The sequence below is a fragment of the Lissotriton vulgaris genome, chromosome 10 (genome assembly GCF_964263255.1).
Source record: "Lissotriton vulgaris chromosome 10, aLisVul1.2, whole genome shotgun sequence".
Classification (NCBI taxonomy): domain Eukaryota; kingdom Metazoa; phylum Chordata; class Amphibia; order Caudata; family Salamandridae; genus Lissotriton; species Lissotriton vulgaris.
The window spans coordinates 521824095-521842488 of NC_141698.1; the positions used below are offsets into that span (position 1 = coordinate 521824095).

General features: G+C 50.0%; 1 protein-coding gene across 2 annotated transcripts in view; it reads right to left on the reverse strand.

Annotated features, from left to right (window-relative positions):
• Positions 1-2722: 2722 nt before the first annotated feature.
• The window catches only part of USP7 (ubiquitin specific peptidase 7), a 1528604-nt gene continuing 1512932 nt past the window's right edge, over positions 2723-18394 (reverse strand). For both annotated transcript variants that reach the window (XM_086941365.1, XM_086941366.1), the window contains exon 31: positions 2723-4005. In XM_086941365.1, the coding sequence (XP_086797491.1) occupies positions 3899-4005 (107 nt within the window). In that variant the 3' untranslated portion in view covers positions 2723-3898. The remainder of the gene's footprint in view (positions 4006-18394) is intronic.

The window sequence follows — 18394 nt, forward strand, 5'->3', positions numbered from 1 at the left end:
TGAGTTTGTCCGCCATGGCGCTCAAAGAACCCGCCAGGTGTTGAACAACCAAGGTAGTGTCTTGATGTTCCAACCATGTCCAGAGGCGCAGAGCCTCCTGACATAGGGTCCATGAACCCACCCCGCTTGTTGCAATACCACATGGAGGTGGTGTTGTCTGAACACCTGCACTACACTTCCCCGGACAGAGGAAAGGAATGCCTTCAGTGCAAGTCGGATCGCCCGAAGCTCCAAAAGGTTGATATGGAGTCAGGACTCCGCCGGAGACCAGAGGCATTTGATCGCCGCCTCTCCTAAGTGACCCCCCGCAACCCAGGAGGGACGCATCCGTCACCACTGTGTGCTACGGTTGGGGAATGAAGAGGGTTCTGCCATTGACCCAATCGCTATTCGTGAGCCACCACTGCAATTGCCGGGAAGTGCCCTCCAAGATCTGGACATGATCAGACAGGTTGCCCTGATGCAGGTCCCACTGCAGTGCCCGCATATGCCACCTGGCATGTTGCACTAGCAGGATGCAGGAGGCTATCAGTCCCAGAAGCCGGAGGGTCATCCTGACTTAGGGATAGAGGCCGAAAGATCGGAATCATAGCCTGAATATCCCGGACTCACTGCTCGGGAGGATAAACCTGAAACTGTGTCGAATCCAGAACCGCTCCGATTAAGGGGACCTTCTGAGAAGGACTCCGGTTTTGACGACTGCCCGGGGGCGAGCCCGCCTTCCACAGCTAGTCGTCGAGGTAGGGGAAGATGGGCTGACCTGCGCAGATGAGCTGCGACCACTGCCAACACTTTGGTGAACACGCAGGGGCACTGGTAAGGCCAAAGAGAACAGTAAACTGAAAGTGCTCGTGGTCTACTGTGAACCGCAGGTAATGTCAGTGGACCAGCAGGATGGGGATGTGAAAATAAGTGTCCTGCAAGTCCAACGCTACCTACCAGTCTCCAGGGCTGACAGGACCCGAGCTAGCGTCAACATTTTGTACTTTTTATTGCCAATGCACCTAGGCTCCCTGGTGCAGGTGTTTGCATCTTCTGGGTATTCACGGGTGGGGTGCCTCTCCAACCTTCCTCGATCCAAATGGTTGCTTCGGTTGTCCTTTGGAAAGGGTCCTAGAACTTGAAGTTTCCAACCATGCCTTACCCTGTGCTGTCCAATGGACATCTGACCCGGTGTAACTTCTGCATCTGGGCGTCTTGGGGTCCCTTGCTACTCACCCTAGGTTGTTCCTTGCTTCCCCTGGGGTCCTCCAACCATGGGTATTTCTTCCGTTTTGGTACTCACCTCGCAGTCCACTATTTTAGTATATGGTTTGCCCCCCCACCCACCGGTTGGGCCCCAAGTGTTTTTTATGCTACTTACCAGATCTAACTGTTCCTGATGTGCAATTGATACCTCCAGATAGGAGATATACCAAGTTAGTGTCTATTGAGTAGTAATAAATATGAAGTAGGTTTCTATTCGCCTTATGTGGCCATTTGTGTGAGAAGCTTACTGACCGACTATAGTGGTACATGCAACTACTTTACACCCTTCTTGATAAGCCCTAGCTGCTGTCCATAGCTACCCCTTGAGAGCTTTGGTTTTCAGAGATCTAAACACCATCATTAAGGGTTGTTTGGAATCGGTGCTTCACCATAGGTGGATACTATATACTGAGCCAGCCTCCAACAACCACCCCCTTCCAATCCTGGGGTAACTGGAAAAGTTCCAAGATACAGCTTAGTGCACAGGAGAGGCCTGTACAATTAAGCTCTCTGGGAATGTTGGAGAGACAGAAAAAATAGGTCCACTAGTGATTGTCTGTGTAATTTCACTATCTGTCGGTCTGTTCACTTCAGGAGCAATTGAGTTCTCTGATGTTGCTAAGCCTGGGCCCATGAGGGCTTCAGCAAAATGTAGGAAAGGTTTGGAGGTGCTAGATAAATGTAGGCTGACGGGTATCGGTCAAGATGCTGGCCTTTTTTTCTTAACTGTGGGTAAGGGAAGCTTGAGCAAATCAGCTGTTGTCCTTACCACCACATGAAATGATGCAACATCAGTGGGAAGTGGCCAAGGATGCTCTCATTCTTCCTCAGGGGAGGTACTTCACTCACTAGCTTCCTGGAAGGCAAGTGAGTGTGCGGGATAACGTTGAATGTTTCCAGTTCCAGTTTAGTGTCTAGTGATATTCAACAGATAAGGAAACTGCTGGTGAAAGTATCCATCGAAAAACAAGTGACTACTTATAATGGATATAGAAATGTTTCAAGTTCTAAATTCTACATTTGTATCAGTAATAAAGAAGCAAGACATGATATGCTGTGTCCTATTGTATGTTTATTGGCAGAACAAACAGGAGAAAAGGCATCTGTCACATACAAATAGGATAGTGAAAATCTAAAAAGGACACTTACCTTTTAGAGACTCAGGCTTTATATTGCAGCTTTGATCCGCCTGGATCTCACTGTTAAGAAACAGCAGTCAAACCTTCTATACATTTGTTTGAACAAATAGCAAAAAAATTAATCCATCAAATATATTTTCCACAAATGCAATTTGAATAAGGTTCCATCCAGGCTATCTCTTTGATTTTACTATGTTCAAAAAGGAATATTTATGGGTGAAACCCAATCTTAAAATCAAAAAGCTGCATATTTATTAACTTTTTATAGTGAAAACAATGTCTTAAACTGTATTCAGAGTAGAAATCTTCACCATCCATGTCATTACTCACTGAAATAACATTTTTATAGAAAATTTTATTCAACATACAACATTTTCCAGCAAAAAGGCAATATACAGGAAGAGTTGTACACTGTTGATACAGAAATTAAAAAAAAAACCAGAAAATAATATAAGTGAGAATTGCTGAACCTATTTTACTGCACTCAAAACCAGACGTGGTTGCCAGTAGTTTCAAAATAAAAAAAACTGTTTGGGGGCAGAAATAAAACTACACACAATGAATATCAACATCAGTGAAACAGACTCACCCAACAAAATTAATCTCCATGTGTTAAATTGTACATGTTCATTCATTAAATATACAATTTCATACTTTTTACAAAGTCAACAGCTTACTAAATACTAGTGAGCATGCCCTCGGTGCTGAACAGTTGGATATTTCTCATTTCCCCACCTTCTTGCTGATTTTTCAAATGCACACCGTCTTCCATATGCTGTGGCCAGCTTTGAGTGAAATCAACATTTTATTGTAGGCAGTACAATTAACATTTTATTTTCTAATGAGAACAATGTTATGAAAGTACTTCAGTCTCAAAGAAAATCTGGTTTGTTAACTGGAACACGAAGTAGCAGTTCAACTCAATCAAATCTTTGCAAGATAATATGTACTCTAGGCTTAAGAAACAAGAGTCCGGAATAAGTGGCAACAACGTACACAATCAAACAGAGATGGCTATTTATTGATGAGGATTTTGCATTTACAAATACGTAATTTTTAGTTTAACTGAAGTAAAGAAATCCGACATGGTGTAAACATAAGACTTAGCAGCTGCAATGACCGTGTTGAAATTCCCACACTAGAGCGGGCACGCAGCCATCTTATGCCATCTACAAAATGTACTATGGTTAAATTTGCCAACACTTCCACTATTGTAAATGGTACTTTTCACTCTTCCCTCAGTTTGCAGACCACAGCCTTGCTAGCTTTCCATAAAATCTCTCCAATTGGCATCCAAGCTTTATAAAAACACCTTCATTTTGCTCAAAAAGGGCAGTCAATAGATAGAGAAGCCAAACGAACAGCCTCAACAAAATAAAATTAACATCAGCCGCACATCCTCTTGCTGAAGATTCCCGGTATAGTGCACGTGTACCAAAGTTCTACTGTTGTTAAAAAGGTGGACACACACACACACTTATTTGTCCATTGGCTTGAATAAAACGGTCAAGTCAGTTGTGGATTTTAATTGCTTTCTCAAGGTATGTGTATCGACTTCTCTTTGGGGCTTTATTGAAATGATCCAGCCCAAGCCAAGGCCTCGGATGCGACATATTACCTAAAAAAAAAAATACCAAAAGTAAATTTAGGTTAATACATTTAACTTTGTTATCACTGTCTTTCTAAAGATCACAGAGCTTTTATTTCATGGCATAAACACATTTGTTTGCTTCTTTTCCTATTTCACAGACATGTCTAAAGTGAAAGTTTCAAGGTGCTCTTTTATAGTATTAAAACAAATCGGCAAAAAAACTAAAATAAATTCAAAATGTAACTTAAACCTTTTGGGCGTGGCTGCTCCCGTCGTGCGGGCGAATTCTATGCGTGCACAAATCTGACGGCCCCTGGCTGTCCGACGCTCACACCCACCGTGAAGTCGGACGGCCCTCAACATGCAACTGGTTAAACCCCCTGCCCCATCAAAAATAAAAAAAGGAATACAACATAAAACCTTTAACAAACTGTAGAATTGCATTAAAACCCACAGGGGAAAATAATGAGAAAGTTGCATACCTGGGTAGGAAAACGCTAATTACCAGTATGCATCTGTTCTTGGCATGTACAGCTGCAGTCACGAGGTAGGTGACTCCTCCCTCAGGTGATAGTGCACATGGGCATGGAATCCATTGTTAGATTGTTTTCCCGCCGAGGGTGATAATGGATTCAGAAAGAGAGGTCTATGAATGTATGTATCTAAGTAAGATGTAACTGCAACAGGTATAGGTGCCCAGGGAAGCGGCATGTATTATGCCACCCCTGGATGGCCATCTAAATCTGACACAACTGGCTGCACGACAGCTGGGGCAAGGTGGTGTAATCACCCTTTGCTTTAGATATAGTATGTCTATATCTAACCCTAAAAATGGACACACAGATTCCTATCAGTCACTCCTATGGCAGGCCTTGATTATCCTGAAGGCAGAGTGCTTGGAATCGTGTGAAATGGTGCTCTGGCATGAGCTGAGCCCGTTTGCAGCTTAAGGAACCAAGTCCTAATAGCTGTTCCATGATAACGCATACCATATACTCTTAAGTGCATTATAATCCTCGCGGTTAAATGCGATCTCTGGTATCGCTTTATCAAAACATGTCGAGTAAGGTGTCATACGAATTGGAATACTAATCTTGATTAGGTTTGAGCACCTCAGTGAGCGGTTAGTCCTCACGGCCATGACAGGGAGCTCAAGAGCCAAGGCCTTGGCTGCCCTGTTTAACACCACGCTATAGCTAGCCTCCTCCTCCGAAGCCACAGAGGAAGGAGACACAAATCCAGTGTTGGGCGAAGTGTCCAGACCACTGGCCTCCCCAAGCTCTTCTGCCCAGTCCTGGCTCAACTGGCACTGCTGTGCCAGAGGGTCCTCAGACCCCTTCTAGTCCTCCTTGTGAGAAGTTGGCCTGATATTCAGTGTTCACTATTCTAGTGATCACTATGTATCAGTCCAAACAACCCTTATGGTGATTGGGTGTAAGTCAACCTTATAGACCAGCTATCCTAGTAGCATGGATACGAGCAGTCTTCGGGCTAAACTCTAGAGGGCGTGTTAAGCCAGCTGTTATACCATCACATATACCCCTTGAACACCAAGTGAAAGGACACCACACAAGTGTTATGAAAATAAAAAGTGTATTTATTTAGATAACAACAGCCCTGTACACTTTATGAGGACAGGGTACTAAGCACACAACAAAACTCTTACGAAAATACTTTAAGTTGCACAATTTACACAAATGCCCGAGGGGCACGGAAAACCATATACTATTGAAGTGGAATGCGAAATTACTAGCAGGTAAGTACTGGACTAATAGGCTTTGGAATCGCTAGTACTACGTTACTGAACCTTCAGATTACTAGTAGGAGGCCTAGGGGACTTGGGTGCAGAGTGTGCACTCTCATGTGGGATGCGGGACAAAGTCTATGGGAGCTAGTAAAAGCAAAGTTAGAGTTCTCGGGCGAACCCGATAAGGTAGGTCGAAAACGACAGTGGATCTGGACCTTTGGATAGTGAGGCTATGCTGGGGCACCGAAATGCCGAAGTTACCTAGCCCAGGGGTTGCGGCTGCATAGGTCTGAAAAGACGTCGGAAACCTTCGTTGACGAACCAGGAGCCTGAAAGAAGGAGTTGCTGGCAGGTGACCAGTGAAGATTGTTCGATGGATCCAAGCCTGGATTGAAGATGGAAGACACCTGTAAGCAGAGGGGACCAAGTCCTGAATCACTAGTCAGTGATCAGATGGGCACCAGGATGGCACCGGATGAAGTCACCTCGACCAGGTGAGTGGGCGACGCTGGGCTCTGCAGTCTCACGGACCAGGAGGCGTTGTCGGCGACCAGGATGGAGGTGCGAGCTGTCCCACGATGGTTGATGCTGTCGACGTCGCTGGACCCAGGATTGGGGCAACAAGTCTTGGCAAATTCAAGCCCACTCGGTGGACCTAAAATGGCGTCTGGTGTGGACCAGGAGGGTCCGGGGTGCTCCTCTTTTGGAAGGGAGCAAGGGCCAGTCTGGAGCAACCAGACTAGCAGTGGTGATGTCGTCGGTCGTCGTCGGGAAGGCCACAAGCCAGCGGGCTAGGAGCCAGACAACGAGGTGAGCAGCCAAAAAGCAGAAGGGCCCCACGCAGATCTCGTGGATCCTGGGGGGCTGGTCTTCGGTGCTGGAGCTGCTCAGGGTCGGGGCTTCTCGGACCCCAAAGCACTCACCAGAGGATCCCTCGGCGGTCGTGCTTGATAGACGTCGTGCAGTTCTGATGATGGCCGGTCCCTCGAGGTCTCGTCGCACCTACGGTTCTCAGCTTAGCTGTAGAGGTAGGTAGAGGTCAGAGGTGCCAGGGAAGCCGGGTCTCGTCGAGCTGGTCAGTCGGATTCCGGAGGAAGGACGTGCAGCAAACCACAGATGGTGCCTGCGGGTGCAGGGTGACTACTCCTTAGCCACAAGGGAGAAATCTTAAGAAGAAGTCGAGAGTTTCTTTCGTAGAAAGTAGTATCTTGATTCAAAGATTATCTAATTTGGAAGGGTCCCCGCTCCTGCCTTTATCCTAAAGAAAGGGGTGGGTACGCGACTAGGTCCTGCTCTAGGGGTGGGACCACGAAGGGGGGTGGTTACACCCCTCTCCCATGCCGGACATTCCCCAGGCCAGGGGCTGGTGTGCCCCTGGAACTGGTTCTAGCCGGCAGATGCGTAGTGAGCACCGGGGTGCCACTTGCAGTCACCTTCCTGTAAAGCCCTGCCTACCCAGGATACACAAAACCCTGTCTGGGATGGTGCTAGCACCGCCCCTGACAGGAAACCCTTTGTCCAAGCTCCCCTCGCTGGAAGGACTCCCAGCTGCAGGGGGTCAGACTTGTGTCTGTGGTGGCAGCATCCATTTTCTGATGCGGAGGCTCGAGTTAACTTTAACCGGGGTTCACAGTTACATACATGTTGTGTCCCTCTAGAAGGGTGGAATGCTAACCCCGTCGCCAGAATTGGCGAGGGGTTAGTATTCCAATTCGTATGACACCTTACTCGACATGTTTTGATAAAGCGATACCAAAGATAGCATATAACCGCGAGGATTATAATGCACTTAAGAGTATATGGTGCGCGTTATCATGGAACAGCTATTAGGACTTGGTTCCGCAAGCTGCAAACGGGCTCAGCTCATGCCAGAGCACCATCTCACACGATTCCAAGCACTCTGCCTTCAGGATTGTCAAGGCCTGCCATAGGAGTGACTGATAGGAATCTGTGTGTCCATTTTTAGGGTTAGATATAGGTATAGTATATCTAAAGCAAAGGGTGATTACACCACCTTGCCCCAGCTGTCGTGCAGCCAGTTGTGTCGGATTTAGATGGCCATCCAGGGGTGGCATAATACATGCTTCAACCCCTGGTAGGCCCTGGGTACACCTATGCCCTGAGTTACAGGGTCTGATAAGGTGGCCCAGTACCAATTGGTAAATGCACCTAAGGTACACGTTGTAATTTAGTGAGAGAACAGCTAGGCTGTGGGTCTGATTAGCAGGCCCACAGCCAGAGAAAGTCGTAAACCAGTGAAACAAGAGCAAAAAATCTGGGTGATCATAGGATTGCAGACCCTACTCTCCTACACTCCTCATCATCCAACTCCTGGTAAACAGGCAAAAATGATGGAGCCGGGTCGTAGGTGTATTGCTCATCCATCGGCGTCTGAGACGGCGCCGAGCGGTGTCGCTCTGGCGTCGCACCCGTACTGGGGCGGAAACCGGGGCCAGTGTTGTCCGAAGACGGCACCGGGAGCGACACCATCGGGGTCGCGCCAGCGGAGTCATGAGGTTGACTGGCGACGACCCGGATCCAGGCCTGGATCCTGTGGAGCCCTGCAGCGTCGGGACCAGCGCCCACGACGGCGCCGAAGCTGCCGTCCCGTTGGGGCTCCCAGTCGGACCCGCGGGGCCCGAAGGCGCCACAACAGGTTCCGATGGAGGGAACTGCGACCTCATGGCCGTGAGGAAAGCACTTATCTCCTCCAGCGTCGCATGCAGCCCAGGGACCGGCAGGTATGGAGCTGGACGCAGCACCTGTGGCTCCGGCGGAGCCACGCGGGTGGTGTCACGCGAACCCCCGGACGCATCACGCAAGCGTCGGGGAGAGTCAGAAGAGCGATGACTCCTCTTCGACTTCTTTTTCGAATGCCTCGACTTACCGGAGGACTTGGAGCCCGACGAGTGGTGGTGACTCGATGAGCGGCAATGACTGCGGCTCCGCAACCGGTGACTAGACTTCCTCCTCGACCGGGACCTCGAGCGGCAAGGAGCCGACTGCCGGATCTCGAGCAGCTTACGGGACTGCTCCCGTCTAGCCTTCGAGGTCAAGGCCCGGCAGTCCGGGTACGACTTGTCCTCACGGCCAACCCCGAGGCAGTAAAGGCACAGATGGTGGGGGTCGGTCACCGACATTTGGCGGTGACAAGCCTTGCAAGGTTTAAAACCAGGCATCCCTAACGGCACCGCAAGTCGAAGGTGGACTCGAAAAGCGCTCCAAAAAGTTAGTAAAAAAATGACTAGAGTACTGCTCTTCCCGGATCTGCGCTTGCTGGCGCGGAAAAAAGAACTGACGTCAGCGCGCGAGGGCAGCGTCTAAGTACTCAGACAATGTCATCCCGGCAATCACGACGCCTGACGCAGAGCTGGGAACTGCTGACGAAAACTTTACGGATCCAGTCAGACGCCTGGGCATATTCTAAGGTAAGGAATCTAACACTAACCTGATTCTTTCAGATAGGAGGCTCTTTTCTAGCCAGAGAATAGCATGCCTTAATACACAGAACGAACCATCGAGAAATGGTGAGTTTGTGTACGACCTGACCTTTCTTGCCGCCCACGTAGCCAACAAAGAGTTGGTCATCCACCCAAAACGATTTTGTGCGATCCAGATAGAAAGAGAGAGCACGTTTTGGCTCCTTCAAAGGATGTGGAAGCAGAAAGAAGGTAGGCAAAGTAATGGTCTGCCCAATGTGGAAGGCAGTGACCACCTTAGGTAGGAAGGATGGACGGGTCCTGAGAATTACCTGGCCTAGATGGACAGACAGGAAAGGAGGCTTGGAAGAAAGGGCCTGGAGCTCACTAACTCTCCTAGAAGAAGTGATGGCAACCAGGAAAGCAGTATTAAGAGTCAAGAGTCTTAAAGGACAGTTATAAAGGGGCTCAAAGGGAGCGCACATTAAATAGGTAAGAACAAGATTCAAGTCCCGCTGAGGCATAACGAAGGGAAAAGGAGGAAAAAGATTTGTTAAGCCCTTGAAGCACAAGTTTCGTACCTTCGGTAACAATATATCTGTAAGAAACATTAGTAGTGATAGATTCCTTACCTTAGAATTACCCCCAGGCGTCATACTGGATCTGGAAAGTTTTTTCGTCAGCAGTACACCTTCGCATAAGTAGGCGTCGTCGTGCGGCTACAGGTGCGTCGTTGGCGTCGGGATGACGTAGCCAGACCTACTTATACGTGCGCTGACATCAGCTCTGTACATGACTTTCCGTGCCAGGAATGCAGAGCCATGCAAGAAACTGATCACTGGTGCCATGAAACTAGGAACTGAAAGGGATGACCTTAACCCTAGAAATCAGTTCGCAGAACGGGGACAATGGGAGGGTCTGTAAGGAATCTATCACTAACTAATGTCTCTTACAGATATATCTTTACACAAGTAGTAACTTGTGCATCTGAAAGAAACATGTAGTGATAGACTCCTTACCCTAAAACAGATACTTCAGATATACCAACCCTGGTGCTGTGTCTGTGAACCAAGATCACACCAGAAAGTCCTGGAGAACAGAACAGCCAAGGAAGCAGTCTCTCTGGACTTGGCTGTCCAGGCAGTAGTGCTTGGTAAACGTGTGCAGAGAGGCCCACGTAGCTGCCTGACAGATGTCATGCGAGGCATCTCCCGGTCCCAGAGCAGTAGTGGCTGCCATCGCACTGGTAGAGTTGGCCCGCAACCCAACCGGAGGATCCTTTTTAGCCAAGGAGTAACCAGCCTTTATGCACAGAACGACCCACCGAGAGATGGTCCGCTCGTGCACAGCCCAACCTTTCTTGGCGCCCACGTAGCCAACAAAGAGCTGATCATCCACCTAGAACTGTTGTGTGCGGTCCAGATAGAAACAGAGCGCATGTTTTGGGTCCAGACGGTGGAGCCGCTCTTCCTCTTTTGAGGGGTGCGAAGGCCGAAAGAAGGTGGGCAAATTGATGGTCTGTCCGATGTGAAAGGCAGTGACATCCTTCGGCAGAAAAGAAGGACGAGTCCTTAGAACAACTTTGTCCGGATGGAAAGAGAAAAGGAGGCTTAAAAGAAAGTCTGGAGCTCACTCACTTTTCTGGCAATGGTGATGGCAACCAGGAAAGCAGTTTTTAGAGTGAAGAGACTAAGAGGGCAATTGTGAAGTGGCTCAAAGGGAGCACACATCAGAAAAGTAAGATCTAGATTCAAGTTCCACCAACTGAGACATTAAGTTCAAGTTTATTTTATTTAGCATAGTTACTTAAAACTGTTCTCATTGCAGATTAAAACCGGTTAAAAGACATTATAACCAAATGATATTTACAGTACATTACAAAAACAGCAATTATTATAGCAGCTTTAGTCCTTTTCCTCATCTGCTGTGTGGTTGTTCAGACTTTGGCATTTTCTTCTCCATGTGTCTTAAAATTTTTATAAAGCGACTGTTAAGCTGCGTGTCCTCGGGTGCAAAACATGCCAACACAGCTGGTCTTCGTGTGCGAATGCCTCTCTGGTTAAAAAGTGGTTTTAGAAGCAGTCTCCTTTCCTCTGTTAGCTCTTTACATGTGCATAGGAGATGCAGCATATCTTCTTGTATTGTCCCACATAAGCGGCAGTTAGGATCAGATTGGATTTTCAGCCAATGTGGAAAGTGCTTTGTGCATGGCAACAAGCCTAATCTGTATTTCAAAAATACAATTTTAGTATGTTTGGCAAAACCCAAAGCTAGATACTTTTGTGCCCCCAGAGAGGAATAGGTACTCAGAATTATCCAGCCATGCGACCTCCTTGTTAGGGTTGCCTTGTCTTCAATCCAAGATTCATTTCGCACTATTTTCTGTTAGTTTTTTAAGGAGGTAGTGACTTGTGGGTGAGGCCCAAAGTTCAGTAAGACCCAGCGTTGCCGCGCTTGTTGCTAAATATTTTGCCGCTGGTGATGACTCTTTCTGTTGTAGCTCAGTCCACAAGTGCCAATTTAGGGTACCAAGGCAATACCGGCACCGGCGATGGGGGTCGGTAACCGACATTAGTCTGTTGCAATCGGCACAGGGCTTGAACCCGGGCATCCCTACCGGCACAGATAGTCTTACGACTCGAAAACAGGATCAAAAAGACCGTAAAAGTTAGTCAAAAAGTGACTAAGGAGTGCTGCTTTTTCCGGATCTGCGCTTGCTGGCGTGAAAAAAAGAATAACTGACGTCAGCGCGCGAGGGCGGCGGCTAAGTACTCCGACGACGTTATCCCAGCACCAACGACGGATGCGGAGCCGCAGACGACGCCTACCGACGCGCAGGGATACTGCTACGCAAAACTTTCCGGATCCAGTCTGACGCCTGGGGATATTCTAAGGTAAGGAATCTAACACTAACCGGTTTCTTTCAGATGTAGACACTATAGGGGCATATCTGCTCAAGCAGTTATGCCCTCACCAGAGGGCATACTGCCTTAGGGCTGTACGGCCTGCTGTAGGGATGACTCACCTATACCTCTTGCAGTGCTGGTAGGCTGCAGTGGTAGTGTGCATGTGTTTGGAGAGGGGTCTCTTAGTATGGCAGAATACATGTTGCAGCCCTTAGAAATCCTCTTTGGTCACAATGCCCTTGGTAGCACTGGTACCTTCAACAAGGGACTTATATGGGAGCCAGACACGTGCCAACTGTGGAAACAAAGGTACAGCTTTGGGAAAGGGCACAGGGAACCTGAGTAGTATAGACCCAGGGCACATTCAGTCAAAGATGCATTCCAAGTCAGGCAAAAAGTGTGAGTGTGTGTGGGGGGGTGGGGTGGGGGGGGGGGGGGGGGGATAATCAGGCCAAAAGATCTAGGTGCTCATCTTTTTTGGCACCAGAAAGTAGCAGGAGTAACAACCATTACCGACTTCTTGTTTTGCCCACCCTCTCTAAGGCTCCCTAGGCCAAGAGCCGCCACTTCCTGGCAGAGTAGAGATGGTACTCAGTCAGCCTGTCGCAAAAGGGTGGTGTGGGTGGTGGGATACTCACAAAGGGGAGGAAGTATCTCCTTCAGAAAATCTTGAGAACCCAGCAGTCTGATGTTATCGACCTCCAGTAGTGCAGGTGATTGCGTATCCTGCCTCCCACTGGTTTCCCATGATAGTTGGAGGGCAAACTAAAGACGTTTGGAGGCTGAGGCTGAAAGAGGGGAGGTGGACTGGCCAGACCTCTGGCTGCCTAACCCACAGGGTCTAGGGGTACACAGAGGCAGGGGAACTTGCATGCTGTGGAGGCTAGGCTGGTAAAGACTGCTGGAAGCCCTTCGGAAGGAACCAAAGTCAGACTGGGGCTGGCGGGGGGCCATGGAAAGGCACAAGGAACTGCTTGTAGCTCTGCTATCCTTTAAGCGTTCAAGTGCAAAGTCCACCCTGTCTCCAAAGAGACGAGAGTCATCTAAGTGCATGTCCAAAAGCGAAGCTTGGACATCCTCTGAAAGGCCAGACTTCCTCAGCCGGGCATAACGCCTTAAGGACACAGACTAAGACACCATTCAGCCAAGCAAGTTGGTCATTGTAGGAGAGTAGGGTCTGCAATCCTATGATCACCCCAGATTTTTGCTTTTTGCTTCACTGGTTTACGACTTCTTTGGCTGTAGGCCTGCTAATCAGACCCACAGCCTTGCTGTTCTCTCACTAAATTGACACGTGTACCGTAGGTGCATTTACCAATTGGTACTGGGCCACCTGATCAGACCCTGTAACTCAGGGCATAGGTGTACCCAGGGCCTACCTGGGGCTGCAGCATGTATTATGCCACCCCTGGCTGGCCATCTAAATCTGACACAACTGGCTGCACGACAGCTGGGGCAAAGTGGTGTAATCACTCTTTGCTCCCTCCAACTTCCAGACCCCGTAGTCAGCTCTCAACGTCTGTGTGACGATATTGCAGACTTTTTTCATAAAAAAAATCTTTGATATTCATACTTCCTTAGAAGTACAACGTCTCTCCCTGACTGAAAACAATCCCCTAGGCATTAGCCTTTTGGAGTCACTTGATACAGCCCCTTCCAGCTTTCTGTCTGATTTTCCGCTCATGTCTCTGGAGGGGTTGAATCTTCTCTTAGACAAGACCAAATCCTCCTCCCCTCTTGACCCACTGCCTCTTAAAAAACTAAAGGAGTGTAGGAACAGCCTCCTTCCCCTTTTACTTGAGGTGATGAATAAGGCAATTGCCCAAGGCACTTTTCCATTAGTATGGAAGAAGGCAATTGTGAAGCCGCTTCTCAAGAAGCCTTCACTTGATCCCGGTCTATTGAAAAATTTTAGACCCATTTCCCTGCTCCCTGCACCTGCTAAAATTTTAGAAGCACATTTGAATCGCCATCTATCTTCCTTCCTCGAAGCTTCAGAGTACCTGGACATTACCCAGCATGGATTCCGAAAACATCATAGCACAGAATCTGCCCTCACCTTTGTAGTCGACAACATCCGACGCAAGGTTGATGTTGGACAAACAACTGTTCTGGTGCTATTGGACCTCACGGCCGCATTTGACACCCTGTCTCCCGCCATTTTAACATCTCGGCTTAGGGAGGCAGGTGTCACTGGTTCGGCCCTGAGCCTCCTCAACTCCTTTCTCCTAGATAGGGAACAGAGAGTGATGCTCGGCAACCACCTCTCCCCAGCAAAGTCATTGCAATGTGGGGTGCCACAGGGGTCGGCATTAAGTCCGACCCTATTCAACATCTACGTGGCCCCCCTTGCTAGGCTTGTAAGATCGCTGGAGATGGAGGTGGTATCATACGCCGACGACACCCAGATTATGATTTCACTCACCCAGTCCTCTGTCATAACATCTGCCTCTAGCTTCAGGTCCTGTATGCAACATGTTGCAGATTGGATGGTTACCAACTCCCTGAAGCTAAATGGCGACAAGACTGAGGTTTTGGTCTTTGGGAAGGACCAAGATATCTGGTCGAGTGAGTGGTGGCCTTCCTCTCTTGGTACTTGCCCCACTCCCTCTCAATCCGCCAAAAATCTGGGTGTGGTGTTCGATACATCACTCTCGATGTCTCTACAGGTGAATCGGACTGTTGCGACCTGCTGGGGCGTGATCAGGACACTCAACAGAATCCGCAGCTACTTGTCTCCTCAAGCACGTAAGCAGATTGCAGTCGCCCTTGTTGGTTCCAGGTTGGATTACTGTAACTCTCTCTACATGGAAGCCAACAAGGGCCTTATACATCGACTGCAAGTAGTGCAGAACGCTGCTGCACGTTTTGTCCTGGATCTTCCCAGGTTTTCCTCTGCTACTGCTGCGAGGAGAGACCTTCACTGGCTGCCTATCCAGCACAGAATTCATTTTAAAATTCTGTGTCTGACCTACAGAGCCCTCGAGGATGGACCTAAAGGCGCTATCAGCTCCCTGCTTACCCGCTATCACCCCCCAAGGTGTTTACGCTCTTCTGGACAACTCCAACTTGCCGTCCCCCGCTTCAAGCTCACCAGATGGGGAGCTAGGGCCTTCTCCGTCGTTGCTCCACAGCTTTGGAACATCCTGCCGACGGAGATTAAGACGCTATCCTCTCTGGCGCTGTTCAAAAAGGCCCTAAAAACATGGTGTTTCTCTAGAGCCTATACGAACAAGTTACTTACCTTCGGTAACGATATATCTGTAAGAAACATTAGTTAGTGTTAGATTCCTTACCTTAGAATATCCCCAGGCGTCAGTCTGGATCCGGAAACTTTTGCGTAGCAGTACCCCTGCGCGTCGGTAGGCGTCGTCTGCAGGCGTCCCCTGCGGCTCCGCGTCCGTCGTCGGCGTCGTGCGCCGTGATGACGTCGCTGGAGTACATAGACGCCGCCTCCGCGCGCTGACGTCAGTTCTTTGCACACAGCTTTTCCGCGCCAGGAGACGCAGAGCCATGAGAGAACCAACACTGGTGCCATGTACAAACTAGGGCCCTGAAAGGGATGACCTTAACCCTAGGTATCAGTTCGCAGAACGGGGAGGATGGGTGGGTTCGGTAAGGAATCTAACACTAACTAATGTTTCTTACAGATATATCGTTACCGAAGGTAAGTAACTTGTTCATCTGAAAGAAACACGTTAGTGTTAGATTCCTTACCTTAGAATACATACCCCAGCAATACCAACCCCGGTGGTGGGTCTGCGAACCAATACAAAACTACACCAGAAAGTCCTGGAGGACAGAACGGCCAAAGAAGCCATCCCTCCGGACTTGACTGTCCAGGCAGTAGTGCCTCGCAAAGGTGTGCAGCGAGGCCCACGTAGCCGCCTGGCAAATGTCCTGCAAGGGGACTCCCCGGCCCAGGGCAGTAGTAGCCGCCGTGGCCCGAGTGGAATGGGCCCTCAGCCCAACAGGAGGCTCCTTCCGAGCCAAAGAGTAGCACGCTTTGATGCAGAGGACGACCCATCGAGAGATGGTTCGTTTACAAACCGCCCGTCCCTTCTTCGCACCCACGTAGCCAACAAACAGTTGGTCATCCACCCGGAACTGGCGTGTGCGATCCATGTAAAATGAAAGCGCACGTTTTGGGTCCAGACGATGGAGCCGCTCTTCATCCTTTGAAGGATGCGGAGGCGGGAAGAAGGAAGGGAGGGTGATGGACTGCCCGATGTGAAAGGCCGAAACAACCTTGGGCAGGAAAGAAGGTCTAGTCCTCAGAACCACCTTGTCAGGATGAATGGACAGGAAAGGAGGTTGGACAGAAAGAGCCTGGAGCTCACTCACCCTCCTGGCAGAGGTGATGGCAACCAGGAAAGCCGTCTTTAAAGTCAGGAGACGGAGAGGGCAAGAATGAAGGGGCTCAAAGGGAGCGCACATCAGGAAAGTTAGAACCAGGTTCAAATCCCACTGAGGCATCACAAACGGAACAGGTGGAAACATGTGAGTGATGCCTTTCAAGAAACGAGTTACAATCGGGGATTTGAACAAAGAAGGCTGATCAGGAAGCCTCAAAAAGGCTGAAAGGGCAGAAAGGTAGCCCTTGATAGTGCCCAGAGCAGAGCCCTGCTGGGCAAGAGAAAGAAGAAACAGAAGAACCTCCGAAAGAGGGGCAGAAAGAGGATCCACAGCCTTTGCTGTGCACCATGCCACAAATCTGTTCCACCGACAGGCGTATACCGACTTAGTGGAGGGACGCCTGGCTGCCAGAATAACATCACAGACTTCAGGAGGCAAGTCAAATGGCCTCAACTGCCGCCGCTCAATCTCCAAGCATGGAGGTGGAGACTGGACAGGTTCGGGTGGAGGACCGTCCCCTGCTGCTGCGACAGAAGGTCCTCCTGAAGGGGCAGGCGGATCGGGGGACCGACTGACATGCTGAGTAGCTCGGGATACCAGTACCTTCGAGCCCAGTCCGGAGCCACAAGGATAACTTGGGCCCGGTCGCGCCTGATCTTCTTCAGCACTCTGGGCAGAAGTGGTATAGGCGGAAAGGCGTATAACAGACCGCAACTCCACTCGCGCCGAAAGGCGTCGCCGTGCGAGTGCCGTCTTGGAAACTCCAACGCGCAGAACTGATGACATTGCGCGTTCTCTTCTGTGGCGAATAGATCTAACCAAGGCTCTCCCCACTGCAGAAAGATGCCTTGCGCCACGTCCGAGTTCAGACGCCATTCGTGATCCATCGAGCACCGACGGCTGAGTTCGTCCGCCCTGGCGTTCAGAGAACCTGCCAGGTGTTGAACCGTCAGAGTCACGCCCTGACGTTCCAGCCATTGCCAGAGGCGCAGAGCCTCCTGGCAAAGGGTCCACGACCCCACACCGCCCTGTTTGTTGCAGTACCACATGGCGGTGGTGTTGTCGGTGAACACCTGCACTACACTCCCGTTGACAAAGGGGAGGAATGCCTTCAGTGCCAGACGAATCGCCCGTAGCTCCAACAGATTGATATGGAGCCGGGACTCCGCCGGAGACCAGATGCCTCTGATCTCCGCCTCTCCCAAGTGGCCACCCCAGCCCTGGAGGGACGCGTCCGTCACGACAACGTGCTCCGGTTGGGGAAGGGAGAGGGACTTGCCCCTGACCCAATCGCGGTCCGTAAGCCACCACTGCAGTTGTCTCGCAGTGCCCTCCGAGATCAAGACGTGGTCGGACAAGTTGCCCTGATGCTGGGCCCACTGAAACTTCAGGTCCCACTGCAGAGCCCGCATCCGCCACCTGGCGTGATGCACCAGAAGGATGCAGGAAGCCATCAGTCCCAGCAGCCGCAGCGTCAACCTGACCGAGACTCGGGATAGCGGCTGAAAGATGGGAATCAAAGCCTGAATATCCCGAACCCGCCGTTCCGGAGGATAAACCCGAAACTGCGCCGAGTCCAGAACCGCTCCGATGAAAAGGAGCTTTTGAGAGGGACACAGGTGTGATTTCGGCACGTTGATGGAGAACCCCAGGCCGTGCAAGAGGTCTGCCGTCATCTGAAGGTGGTGGACGACTGTCTGGGGCGAGCCCGCCTTCAACAACCAGTCGTCTAGGTAGGGGAAGACTGAAACCCCTAACCTGCGCAGATGGGCTGCGACCACCGCCATCACCTTTGTGAACACCCGTGGGGCGCTGGTAAGGCCGAAGGGGAGCACGATAAACTGAAAGTGCTCCTGGCCTACCGTGAACCGCAGGTAACGCCGGTGGGCCGGCAGGACGGGGATGTGAAAATAGGCGTCCTGCAAGTCCAACGCTACCATCCAGTCTTGCGGGTCTAGAGCAGCCAAGACCTGAGCTAACGTCAACAT